Source organism: Lipotes vexillifer, unplaced genomic scaffold, assembly GCF_000442215.2.
Source record: "Lipotes vexillifer unplaced genomic scaffold, Lipotes_vexillifer_v1.1 scaffold875, whole genome shotgun sequence".
Lineage (NCBI taxonomy): Eukaryota > Metazoa > Chordata > Mammalia > Artiodactyla > Lipotidae > Lipotes > Lipotes vexillifer.
Window position 1 is genome coordinate 2,098,132 of NW_006792177.1, and position 13,434 is coordinate 2,111,565.

Below are 13,434 nucleotides of genomic sequence, written 5' to 3' on the forward strand. Positions count from 1 at the left end.
CCCCTGCATCGGCAGGCGGACTCTCAACCACTGCGCCACCAGAGAAGCCCTCCATAGACTTTTTTGTGCCTTTAGTTCTGGGTCTCATGATGGACTTGGGCCCAGGTGGAAAGGTTCTAGTAGGTCGTGGAGTTGGGTGGTTTCCCACCAGATCAGTGCTGGCAGTGCCCCATTCCCTGCACTAGGCTCCCGTTCAATGGAGGGATCCTTAGTGGCTCTGTGGTGACAACATTCAGGCCACCCCTGTAGAGGGGACCTGAGTCTGATCTTTGCCAGCCTCTACTACCTTCAGAGCGTCTCAGGGGTTAAGTTGGTGGCCTTGGAGTCAGTCAGATGAGCTCTTCCTGGAACTGGGCCTCGGCTTACTCCTTCTACCAAGAGTTGTGAGGATTAAATGAGATAATATGTATGAAGTGCTTAGCACAATTCCCAGGACGGCATGCTCAATATATAGAAACTTTCTAAAAGACTTATTTATTTATTTTTATTTGTTTTTTTTGGCTGCATCGGGTCTTAGTTGTGGTGCTCGGGCTTCTATAGTTCTGGCATGTGGGCTTAGTTGCCCCTTGGCATGTGGGATCTTAGTTCCCCGACCAGGGATTGAACCGTCATCCCCTGCATTGCAAGAAAGATTCTTAACCACTGGACCACCTGAAAGACTTCTGAATGCAAAGGGGTTTTTTTGTTGTTTTTCATACCTGGATGGGCTTCAGATTCTCTATAATCTCCTTGATAATGCATGCAAAATCATGTGTGTGCAAACCACTTGTTCCTGGGCCCACCTTCTGGACACAGCTGGCCACTCCACAGGGGATGATGTGGCTCTAAGCCCCCCAGACCAGCCCTAGCTGCTCAGGCTGCCTGTTGGTAGGGTTGGAATCGTTCTCTTCATTTTTTGCCAAAGAATCTTTGGGCTAGAATCCTATAGGTGGGATGGCTGGGTCAGAGGGATCACGCATATGTAACTTTGCTAGATATTCTCCTCCACAGAGGGTGTACCCCTTGCATTCCCACAGCCTCATCAGCAGATTGTGGCCAAATTTTGAGATTTGTGCCCATCTGCTAAACAAGAAATGGTATTTCAGGCGTATTTTTATTTCATCATATTTATGAGCAAGGTTGAGCATCTTTTGACATGCTTAAAAGGCCATTTGCATTTCTTTGTGTGTCTTTATTTTTAGAAGCTATATATTGGAATATTAACCATTGTCATACAACATTACGTAACACAACAATACATATTGTATTTTCCCAGTTTGTAATTTGTGTTTTTACTTTGCTAATGGTGGCTTTCTTTTTCTATGTAAGAGGGTTTTTTTTGTTTTAATTTTTTATGTAGTCAAATTTATCAATCTTTCCCCTAACTATACGTGGATTCTGAAATCAGGAAAGGTTTTCTCACTTCCAGCTTTACAAGAATTTCCTCATTTTCCATTTTCTTCTAGTTCTTAGATGGTTTCCTTCTTCCAGTGACTCCAGCACCACTTACTGAGAGGTCCCCCCCGCCACCGCCCCAATTTCCTTATGCAGTTGGGCTTGTTACTGGATTTTTTAATTTTTTTCATTGCTCTGTCTGTGTATTCATGGGTTAGTTTTCCCCACCCCCAAATCAAACTGTTCATTTTCAGATTTTTTCTAGTTATTCTGGCTTGTTCTTCAAAAAGATCTTTATAATAAGAATAGTGTGTAATGACGGCAAATGTCCATTAAATAATGTTAAGGGAAATAGCAAGCAACAGAACCACACAGTATATACACGTGCCTCTTTTTCCTTATAAAAAATTATTGGAAGGGAAAAGAGCCAGGAGAGCCATGTTTGAGTGGTCATCTCTCGGTAGTATGGCTATGGGTAGCATTACCTTGTTACTGATGCAAACCTTGGTGGAAAAAACCTGCCAACTGCCACATGGCTGCCTCTTCCTCCTTCCTCCTCACCTCCTCCCTGTGCCACTCTGGAGATCTTGTCACCCTCTGGGCCAAGGCATCTCTTTGTAAGGGAGGGAGCGCATTACAGCAGGGAGGAGCCTGGGGGCACGGCCTCTGCCAGCTCGGGGGTTGGGGGGGCCGGCAAGGTGCTGGCGCATCTGATTCTCTACCCCACTGTCCTGCTCTCCGTTACAAGCTCCACCCCCGTGTAGGGGTGTTTCCCTACTTCCCGGGAGACAGGTTCCTAAGCGGTAAAGGGAACAACAAGGGCCAATAGAACTTTCTTTGATGGTGGAATTTCTGTATCTGTGCTGTCCAACAGGGTAGCCACTAGCACATGTGACTATTCAGTACTTCAAATGTGGCTGGTGTGACTGAGGAACTGAGTTTTTTGTTTTTTGTTTTTCTGCGGTACGCGGACCACACTGCCGTGGCCTCTCAGCTGCGGAGCACAGGCTCCGGACGCGCAGGCTCAGCGGCCATGTCTCACAGGCCCAGCCGCTCCGCGGCACGTGGGATCCTCCCGGACCGGGGCACGAACCCGTGTCCCCTGCATCGGCAGGCGGACTCTCAACCACTGCGCCACCAGCGAAGCCCCTGAGTTATTTTTATTTACTTTAAAAAGCCACTCTACTGGCCAATTCCCAATCCAGCCACTCCCCTTCCAACCTAGAACTGGAAGGAAAGATCCTGCCTGTGTAAGTGGACTGAGAGGCCAAGCAGGCCGGTGAGGGCTGGAGAGGGGAGACGGCAGCTCCGCGGGAGGGCCGAGCACACCAGCAGCCCCGCCCCTGCCCCAGTGGCCAGCACACAGGCAGCCAGCCCAGCATCACAATACTGCAGACCGCAGGCGAGCAGCAGACTGGCAGCCGGGCAGCCTGGCAGGGGGCGGTCCCTCCAGGGGCAGGTCTCTTTGTCTGCAGACCTACTTACAGCAACCCAGGCAGCAGAGGACCATTTCTTGGGAATGGAAAAGCACCCAGCAACTGAGCGGCCTCAGGCTGGAGACCCATGGGAGGAAGCAGGGCTGACGAGGGGATGGGGGAGCCTTTCAGCTCCAGGACCCAGACGCAGCCACCTGGAGATGGAGTACTCCGGGCACAGAGCAGCTGCTCCTCTTGGTGATTTGGTTTCCCTACTTCTTCTGCCTTCAGGACTACTCCTGAGTGGCCCTCCTTTCTGCCTGCCCCTGAGGCTGGAGGGCGAAGGCAGAGCGAGCATGAGTGAGGGCCAGCCACTGGGGCCCAGCTTCCTGCTCTCAAAGGGCCCAGGGCTGCCTGCCCCCAAATGGACTTTGTGTTGAGTAAATGCTACAGGAAAGGGGACATATACCCCCAAAGACCCTAAGGTCAGGCAGGGGGGCAGTGGGGTCACAAGGCTTTGAACTCCTGAGTCTTCTCAGAGTCAATAGAGTCCAGCTCCTTGAATTTATTGGTTAGCTGCTTTGTGCCTGCCCTGGGCTCTGGTGAGAAATCCTTTGAGTCTAGTTGGCAGCAAGAGAAAAGTTACTTCTCATTTTCTAGGGGAGAGAAACAGAGCCCAGCAGTGCTTTGTGTGTTTCTGGCAAGGGTTGTGAAAATACCACTTCATTTTAGGGGACTCTTTAAGATAAAAATGGATGCATCTCCAAGTATGTGGATATGGCTCCACCTGTCCATCACAGGGGCTCCCATGCCTGGTTTCCTCCCAGAGTTACCTGGGGAGCAGCAGCCTGTTCCAAATGCAGATCACCAGGCCCCCTGCAGGAGGGGAGGAACCTCTGCCCTCATCTGGGCACTCTGCGCTTTATGCTGACCCCACGCTGGCGGCTTCCTCAGGCTCCCAGGTTGGGAGAGACAAGACAATCCCCAGAGCGAAGGCCTCCCAGCAGTGAACTTGCTCTTGGGGAACTAGGCTGTTATCCTGAGGCCGTGACAGGCTGAGGATAGGAACTGCCCTCCCCTCTGTAGCAGTGCTTTTGCTGCAATGGTGGGGCTTTTCCTAGAACACAAGCACACAAGGAAGATAAGGCAATAATCTGGACCGACCCAGACATTTAAAGCCAAAGGACACACGGGAGTCTCACCAGCCAAGAGGAAAGCCCACCAATGCAGACCTTGGAGGCTCATGTGAGGAGGGGTCAAGGGAAGTGTCACCAGGAGGCAGAGGGGAGGGTGGGATTGCCTCTCCACAGCCACCTTTGTGGCCATACACACCTTCTAGGAACTCTTAAAAACACATTCTCTAACCCCAACCCCAGATCTCTAAATTCTTAGATCTGGAGTCCAATGGAATTTTTAATAAGCTCCCTCCTTCCCCCATTAGTGTAAGAACTATAGTTCTCTCTGCCCTGTGAGCAAAGCGTGGAAGCCAGAGAGAACGCTGGCCTCCTCCCCTGGAGGGTCCCACTAGAGCAAAACGGAGGCAGCAGGCCTGTGGGAGTAGTGGAGAGCAGATGGCTCAGTATCCTGAGTGGCTTGAGGGACCCCCACAGCCTGTCCACCAGTGGCTGTGATGAAATCTCAAGAATAAAATAAGAAGCATCACTGCGCTCCTCCTTCCCAAACATGCTCAGAGGGAACAGGGAATAGCACAGTGTATTTTTTCACGGATATTCTTCCATGACTAGGATCTACTCCATATAGTAAACAGTTGTAGAAATACATATTTCCCCTCTGGGACTCCAAAATTTTGAATGGGAAAAAAAATGCAATCTATCCACAAGTATCTTTGCTGAAATAGGCCCCATGCAGAAAAGGTACCTTCTCCCCTCGGAGGGCAGTGCAGCTCTGCCAACACGCAGCTAAGCAAGCTGTCACCAGCCTAGGGGGCTGCTCAACCCTCCCAACTGGCGTGTACACCCACCTGCAAACCCTCATGCATCAGATGCACCTGCAAATGCAACTTCTTGTCCCTTCAGGCCATCGACCCAAATTACAATCTGACAGGGTTGCAGTGACTGCTCACGGCTGCCCTGTGACAGTCCCACTTTGTGTGGGTGCAGGTGGGGTAGAGGAGTATGATGACACAGACAAGAGGAAGCCCACAGTGGACGTCAACCATTGCTTTATTAAGGCTCGGAGTGGTTTGCCAGTCAGAGGGGCTGAGTCATTTACTCCACAGATCCTTGCCATTCTCCACTTTTGGGTGACACTGAAGGCGGAGGCTCTCTCTGAGATCCCGAGCCACATTCACACCCACCTTGTAGGCTGAGGGGTGTGTGCAGACGACCTGGGGGGCCTCAGAGGGTGGGGCTGGCTCTAGCAGGCCCTGGGCTCTGGCAGGGGGTGCTGGCAGGGAGGCACAGGAGGGCAGGGACATCTCCCCCATCCCTCCCAGCTCAAACTATGGCTTTGTTATCCTATTGCCACTTGAGCAGGTGTGGAGAGCCCCTTCCCTGACCCCTCACTCCGCAGGCCCATGTGCTATGCTTTGGGAGGAGACAAAGGGAAAGCCCACGAGAAAGCAGAGGCCCCCCTGTGCCTGGGACCTGGCCAGACTTCAGGAGCTTTGACCCCCCACTCGTTCCTCCTCAGCTCCTCCCAGCGATGGGTCTTCTCAGGTTGAGGCCAGTCACTCAGAAGTGAACCCGCAGAACGTCCTGGCTGGCAAATGGCCGCTGGCAGGCTATGCATGTCATGGGCAGGGAGCGCTGCTTCTCACCCAGGCAGGGCCGGCACAGGAGATGGCCACAGGGAAGCTGGTACACGGGCTCCTTTTTGAAGTAGGGAGAGAACACTCTTTTGCAGGATGTGCATTCGGGGCCCAGGATGCTCCCAGGCTGCTCTGGTGAATCAGGGAAGAAAACAGGCCAGGGTTAGGAAAAGCTGCCCCCAGTCCAGGCTCCATTCTGGAGGTGGGCATGTACCTGGAGTAGGACAAGAAGCTTCCCTACCCTGCATCGCTTCAGCAGCCTGGCTTCCTCCCTCCCTAGGCCGCCTCTGACTGATCTGGGAGGAGAGGATGCCAGGGAGGCTGAGAATCTGGGGAGCCTCCTCTCCATAATCAAATCTCGGTGCTCCAATGAATGCTCAAGAAAAGCTGGCTTCTGAGGGCTGCTGGGCAGCACTGGGCCCTTCCTGCTGCTCTCCCAGCAAGATGGACTTTCCCCTGGATAGGCTGCCAAGGTCAGAGAAAGGCACAAGCTCGCCCTAACAACCTTGATAAACTGCAAGAAAGGTGAGATGTGACAAGAAGAAAAAGCAAAAAATGGTCTGAGGTACCCAGGTTGGGCAGGTCAAGGGGGAACGGAGGTCACCAGAGGGGCAGGGTTGAGGTCTGTCTGTAGCAGACCTGCCTGCTGAGCCTGGCACCTGAGTCTCTTTAGCCCTGTAGCCCAGCAGCCCCCCTCCTGACCCATCAATCCCTTTCTTGTGCTGCAGGCTCTCTCCTTCATGCTTCCCACAGGGTCTCCTGAATGAGGGCCACAGCGGGCAGGTCTTGCCACCCCTCCTCCCCAAGCTATACCTGCTGCCCTTCTCTTGTGGCCCTTGCCTAGGGAAGCTGCTCTTTCTCCCCCAGTCCACACCCATCTGGAGAGGGCAAGGATGACCTTTTGGGTGAAGAGCCATAAGAATGAAAGGGAGCCAGCCATGCATGAGTGAAAGGGACAGCAAGTACAAAGAGTTGCTGGTCCATTAAAGAAACAGAAAAGACAAAGGTGTGATGTGTGAAAAGAGTGGCAGAGGAGGGTGGAGCAGGGCTGGAACATGCAGGACCTCACAGGCAGCAATACATATTTTATTCCAAGTTCAGCAGATTCCCTGGAAGGTTTCTAAAAAGTGGAGTATCATAATCTGGCTTACATAAAAAGATCCCTCTCTGAGCTTCCCTGGTGGCGCAGTGGTTGAGAGTCCGCCTGCCGATGCAGGGGACACGGGTTCGTGCCCTGGTCCAGGAAGATCCCACGTACCGCGGAACGGCTGGGCCCGTGAGCCATGGCCACTGAGCCTGTGCATCCGGAGCCTGTGCTCCGCAACGGGAGAGGTCACAACAGTGAGAGGCCTGTGTACCGCAAATAAAAAAAAAAGATCCCTCTGGCTCCTATGAGGAGGATGGGCAAGGCAAGGGTGACTGTGGAGGAGCAGCAGAGGCTGCTACAGGAATCTGGGGGAGCAGTGCAGGAGCTGGGGCCAGGGTAGCAGCAAGAGTAATGGAGCAGAGAGGACACCCCTGAGATCTATTTTGGAGCAGTGTAAACAAGACTTGATGATGAATAGAATGTCAGGAATGTTGACGGAAACCAAGGATGGCCTCCATGTCATAGGCTTGACCACAGGGTAGAAGATGCTTGCTCTTTACCAGTGACTGGATGATGGGGGGCTATGGGGGAAAACCTTTGGAGGCGCCTGCAGTTATGAGTTAGAAATTCACCTAAGATATCCATGAGCTTCCCACATAGAGGCACCAAGAAGCTGTAAGGGAGGTCAGGGTCTGAGTTCCAAGGAGAGGAAGGAGCTACAGGTGAATATGGGTAGTCACAGGCCAAGTGGGCTCTCACCTGAGTGACACAGAGTATAGAGAAGAGGGTCTAAGACAAGAGTCTGGAAGAGAAAGAAGAATCAGCAATGGAAATTGAAGAGAGACTCTTGAAAATGGGTAGAAAAAGAGCATAACATCCGGAAGGCCAAGACAGGTGTTTCAGAAAGGACAGGCTGGTTAGCCACAATAGACGCTGCTGAGAGGGTAAGTGTCCATCGAATTTGGGGTCATGGAAATTGCTGGTCACCTGGACAAGACAGGTTCTGGGAGTGATTAGGATGGAAACATAATCAGAGAGACAGGGAGGAGGGGACAAGGGCAGAAAAGGTAAGATGGCCTGGGATCCAGGCAATAAGAGAACAGACTAACTTTGGATAGGCAGCAGGAAGCAAGTGTATACCTTATCATTAGCCCCACTAGATTTCATCTTGTAAAAAATGCTCCAGATTCTCTCACTTTGTATCCTAACCGATTCTATCATCCATTGTGGTCCCAGGTTCATTTTAGGCAACACTTAGCTCAGTAAGCTATCACTGTTCTAAGATACTGGTGAAAATGTTAATAGGAAGGGATGAAGATGACATACTCAACTTGAAACCACCCTCCACATTTACATAAAGTACCCCAGATGTCAGATGAGAGACAGACTACATAAGAAAAATAAGCAAAAAGGGAGAAACAAACAAAAGTCCTCAGGACAGAGTAATTAACATTAGATCTTACCAAAAAACACCAATCCCCAACGCCACAGAATTACTAAGAATTGACTAAAGAAAGACTTTCTTGTGAGGAGTTAAACTTCATAGGCAGCCCTTGAACTCACCCTGGAAAAGTAAAGGCCTGGGTGTTGGAGCTAAGGAGCTTGGGCATAGAGGTTCACAGAGCCCCAGAGGCATGGCCCAGCACCATGTTCAAGGGCTCTGAGGAGATAGACAGGGCCGCTCTTACCCGAGCTGGAGCCTGGCCTCCAGGAAGTACTGCTCCCTCTTGTGCTGAGGTGCTGGAGCTGTCCCCTGGTCAGCCGAGCTGTGAAGGAGGGCATGGAGCCAAGGGTTGACGTCAAGGCAATTTCCAAGCTTTGCGACAGCTTTTGCTCATGGGATACTGGACCTGTTGAGAGATGCACAGACCACAATATCCAGAGAGGTTTGGCAAAAGCAAAGACCAAAACACAAAGTCCTCTGAGAACCACAAATGGTACTTCTAACTTCAAACAGACACAAACATAAAGAAGGTCCTCCCTAATGTCTACTAATAGACTGTGATGACAGGATACCAGGAGTTAAAGCCCTGGGGTCCCTGGCAGTTCTTAACCATCCCACACTGCTTTCAGGATTCCTGGGCTCTGCGCTAGCTTTTCTCCTCCTGTACAAATTGCTGGGCAGGCCTGGGCCACCTCCTGGCTCACCTGTAGAACTGTACCCTACTTTCTGAAGGCCTCCCTGCCTGCCAAGGAAATGACTGGGGCAAGTAAACGCCCAGTTTTGTACCCCTGCTCCCTGCCCCCATTCCCTCCCCAACAGCCTTAGTCTGCTCTTTCCCCATCTCCTCCCTGCTAGGGCCCCCTCAACTCTGCAGGGCCACTGGCCTGCACTCCCTTGGTGTTCGTGTCCTCTCGCTTCCTAGGTAAAGCAAAGCAGTTATTATCGAATGGAACAATGAAGACCTCACTCTGCCCACTCCACTATCTATAGGGCCTTCTCTGGATATGGGCTAAGGGTGAAGATAACAGGAGATGGGGACCGCTGCTGAAGAAAGGACCTAGAGATCTGCCTGATAGCAGGGCTCCCCAAAGTGGCACCATAAAAGTACCCCAACGTGGGGAGTGGAATATTTGGTCTACAGTATGTAGCACATAGGATATCAGCTTGAGGCCCTGAAGGAGCACTGGTCAGCGTGGTCCTGTGTCACCAACAAATCTGTCAAGGCCAACACCACTGGAGACCTCCACAAACATCAAGGCCTAAGTACCTTTCTCCTCATCTTGCCCCACTGCACCTCAGATGCTTCCAGGAGTTTCTGGGGGTCTTGTTAACTAAAATTTGCACTCAAAGCCAGAGAAGATACATACGTAACCGTTAAGTGTGCTATTTGCATAAGCCTTTTAGACTAAGAGAGGATCTTTAAAGAATGATACAGGTGGATGGAACTAGAGTCTGTCATACAGAGTGAAGTAAGTCAGAAAGAGAAAAACAAATACCGTATGCTAACGCATATATATGAAATCTAAAAAAAACAGTACTCATGAACCTAGTGGCAGGACAGGAATAAAGATGCAGACATAGAGAACAGACTTGAGGACACGGGAGGGAAGAGGAAGCTGGGACGAAGTGAGACAGTAGCATTGACATATATACACTACCAAATGTAAAATGAATGGCTAGTGGGAAGCTGCAGCATAGCACAGGGAGATCAACTCACTGGTCTGTGACGACCTAGAGGGGTGGGATAGGGAGGGTGGGAGGGAGGTTCAAGAGGGAGGGGATATGGGGATATACGTATACACATAGCTGATTCACTTTGTTATACAGCGGAAACTAACACAACATTGTAAAGCAATTATACTCCAATAAAGATGTTAAAAAAAAAAGAATGACAGAATCTAAACAGACTAGTTTTCAGAATCTAAACAGACTAGAGCTACCTCCAAAAGCACTGACAATCACAGGGGAATTCTACCAAACATGTAAAGAGTAAATGAGGGACTTCCCTGGTGGTGCAGTTGTTAAGACTCCACGCTCCCAATGCAGGGGGCCCGGGTCTGATCCCTGGTCAGGGAACTAGATCCCACATGCCGCAACTAAAAAGAAAAAAAGATCCCGCACACAGCAACTAAAAAAAAAGAAGATCCCGCATGCCGCAACGAAGATCTCGCACTCAGCAACAAAGATCCGGCATGCCGCAACTAAGACCCGGCATAGACAGATAGATAGATAGATAGATAGATAGATAGACAGACAGACAGATGGGAAGGAAGGAAGGGAGGAAGGGAGGGAGGGAGGGAGGAAGGGAGGGAAGGAGGGAGGGAGGAAGGAAAGAAGGAAGGAAGGAAGGAAGGAAGGAAGGAAGGAAGGAAGGAAAGAAGGAAGGAAGGAAGAGTAAATGATTCTAATACTACTAAATTGTTCCAGAGTTTAGAAAAGGAAAAAGGCTAATTCTTCTTATGGAGCAAATCATTGATACCAAAACCTGACAGAAGATGATGTGTACTTGTACACAAACACACACACACACACACACACACACACACAAAACTGCAGTCCAATCTCATTAATGAAGGCAAAAATCCTAAATAAAAACACTAGCAAACAGAATTAAGCAGTACATAAAAGCAGCATGACCAAATGGAGTTTCCTGCAGGAATATAACAGTGGTTCAATATTAAGAAGGCTATTAATGTACTTTACTGTATTAAAAGATCTAAGGATGAAAAATCACAATATCATCTCTACTGATATTGAAAAGGCATTAGACAAAATCCAACCACCAATCTTGGGTAAATACACTGAATAAAATAGGAATCAATAGTGTGGGAGAGTGTCTGAAATGGCCCCCAATGAATCCCACCTGAACTTAGTAACTTGCTTCTTACAGAATACAATAAAAGTGATGGGATGTCACCCTGTGATTAGGTTCTACAAGACTGACTTCCACTTGTTTGCACATGCTGGTGTACACAGCTACCATGTTGTGTGCTGCCCCTGAGAGGCCCACATGGCAAGGAATTGAGGGCAGAATCCAGCCACCAGATAAAAGGGAAGTGAAGCTCCCAGTGCAACAATTCAGCAAGGAACTGAATTCTGCAACAATCACATGAGTGACCTTGGAAGTGAATCCTTCCCCAGTCAAGGCTTGAGATGGCTGCAGCCCTTCCAACACTTTGATAGCAGCCTTGTAAGACCCTAAAGCAGACAATCCAGCTAAGCAATGCCTAGATTCCTGACCAGAGAAGCTGTAAGATAATAAATGTGTGGTTCTTTAAGCCAGTAAGTTTTGGTGTAATTTAAGCCAGCAAAGCATAAAATAAAGGGCAAGTGCCAAGTGTCACCCAGGAGGAGTAGAGATGACGACAGGCTTGGACATAAGACGAGGGATTACCTGTTGAACAATCCATGAGCTCACTGGCAGCTTTCATTTTCTTAGCAGTGTGCTCTGAGGTAGTGGGTGAGACCAGAAGGCTTGTGGTAGAAAAACAGGAAGCATTTAAGCCAAGGCTACTGTCTGGGGCATGTTCGCCCTGCTCCATCTTCCTTTTCTGAGAGGGCAGAGCAATGGAAGAAGGGGTCACTGCCAATGCAGTCTGTGCTCTCCCAAGCAGGTGGCAGCCAGGGATGGAGTGCTGGAGCAGGAAATGGTCGATCCGGGCCTTCAAGGAGGGGTGAGGCAGGGGCTGGGAGTGTGGAGTAAAGGCTACTCCTGTGAAAGGGTCACTGGGCACTCGGCCCCATGCGGCTTCACTACGGTTACACTTCTCCAGCGTGCTCTGGTCAATGACCTTGCCTGAGGGCAGCAGCATGGGGTAAGGCATAATCTCCAGGGTGATGGGATCCAGGAACTCTTCAGGTACTTCCCGAATTACCTCAGCCAGCTCCAGTAGGCTGGAGGGGGCCTGCTGGCCCTCAGACTGGCCCCCAGGATCACAGTCACTCTCCATGGGTAAGGCCGGTGTCTGTAGAGACAAGTCCTGAGGGAGGCTCTCTGAGGCAACCAGCAAAACACTGTCTATCACCTCCTGAGAGCAGGTTTTGGCTGGCTGACCCCATACTTCCAACCGCTTGATACAAGGGATACCACTGCCTGTCACATGGGTGATACAAATCTTGAGATGGGCCACATGACTAAGAGAAAGAGCCCCTTTATTCCAGAGCTCCTGGGCCACAACGGCAGGGGAGGGAAGTGTGGCTTCCATCGGGCCAAAAGGTGGCCTGGCTTTGAAGCCCCTGTGGCTAAACACCACTTGGCTCTGGTCTTTCAACAAGACTTTGCCCACCAAAGTGAACGCTTCTTTGTCCGGAATGGATGGCTCATCTGGGCCTGGGGTCTGGCACTCGGGGGTATTCCAAGACACTCTGCTGGACAAGGCAGATGTATACATTTCCAGGCCAGTGACATTCTGGCCTCCCCCAGCTGTGAGGTCTATGTTAATCCTACAGATTTCCACATTGAAGGGAAAGGAAACTGTCACATAGACTGGTGGCTTAATGAAATACTCTGTCCTAAAACCATGACTTCTCTTTGTGAGGTCTTCAGAGATGAGATTTTCTACTTCATAACCATCAGCTGATATCTAGATTTAATGACAAAAATGAGACACATTGATTTGACGAGATCCAAATGAAGACAACTAGTTTTCAACAACTTGTCACTTCTAAGAAAACTCTTTAAAGAAAATCTGAAGTTCCTCATTTGAAATTTCCTCTATTACATCAAATTTTCCTGGGGTTTTCTTTTCTTTTCTTTTTTGGCAGGCATCCAAGATCAGGTCAAAGGCTGAGGGCCACCGTGTCCCCAAATACTGCCCATCCTTAAAAAATGAGCAATAAAACTCTGCCTAACCAACAAAAATCCCTTCAAAATAACATGTCTGTGAAAAGGGGGCAGATTTACAACTGTTTTTTGGATTGTTTTGGGGTTTGGGGGTTTTTTTTGCTTTTAAATTCAGAGGATGAAAATGTACAGATTTAGGCAAAAATAAAGATGTTCACTGAAGTTCTCAATTTTGTATTTGGACTCTACCAATTATAAGAGTTTCCCTAGGAAGGCATAACAAAGGAACTTCTTGTAAATCTATGAATGATGAAACTTGGAAAAAAAAGTTTGCACAAAGACAAGGACCACAAAGGACTATGGGAAGTTTAAAACAGTGAATGTGCTAGGGGTGGGATTGTGAGTAGCTTTTTCCTTTCTCCCTTTTAATGTTTCCAATACTTGTTATACCCAATGGAAATTTTAAGATATCCTTGTCTGAAGGAGTCAGCTTAACAATCTGGGAAGCTGAAATAATGTGCTGTGTGCAGAAATTCCAAATTGGGGAAGAAGTTCAATTCT

General features: G+C 49.5%; 1 protein-coding gene across 3 annotated transcripts in view; it reads right to left on the minus strand.

Annotated features, from left to right (window-relative positions):
- Window positions 1–5,323: 5,323 nt before the first annotated feature.
- UBOX5 (U-box domain containing 5) overlaps window positions 5,324–13,434 on the minus strand; it is a 31,686-nt gene continuing 23,575 nt past the window's right edge. The window contains exons 3-5 of one of the 3 annotated variants that reach the window (XM_007465400.1): window positions 11,485–12,673; window positions 8,335–8,496; window positions 5,324–5,691 (exon numbers count right to left, since the gene is read on the minus strand). In XM_007465400.1, coding sequence (XP_007465462.1) covers window positions 5,483–5,691; window positions 8,335–8,496; window positions 11,485–12,673 — 1,560 coding nt within the window. In that variant the 3' untranslated portion in view covers window positions 5,324–5,482. The remainder of the gene's footprint in view (window positions 5,692–8,334; window positions 8,497–11,484; window positions 12,674–13,434) is intronic. The other 2 variants (XM_007465401.1, XM_007465402.1) reach the window with 2 other exon arrangements.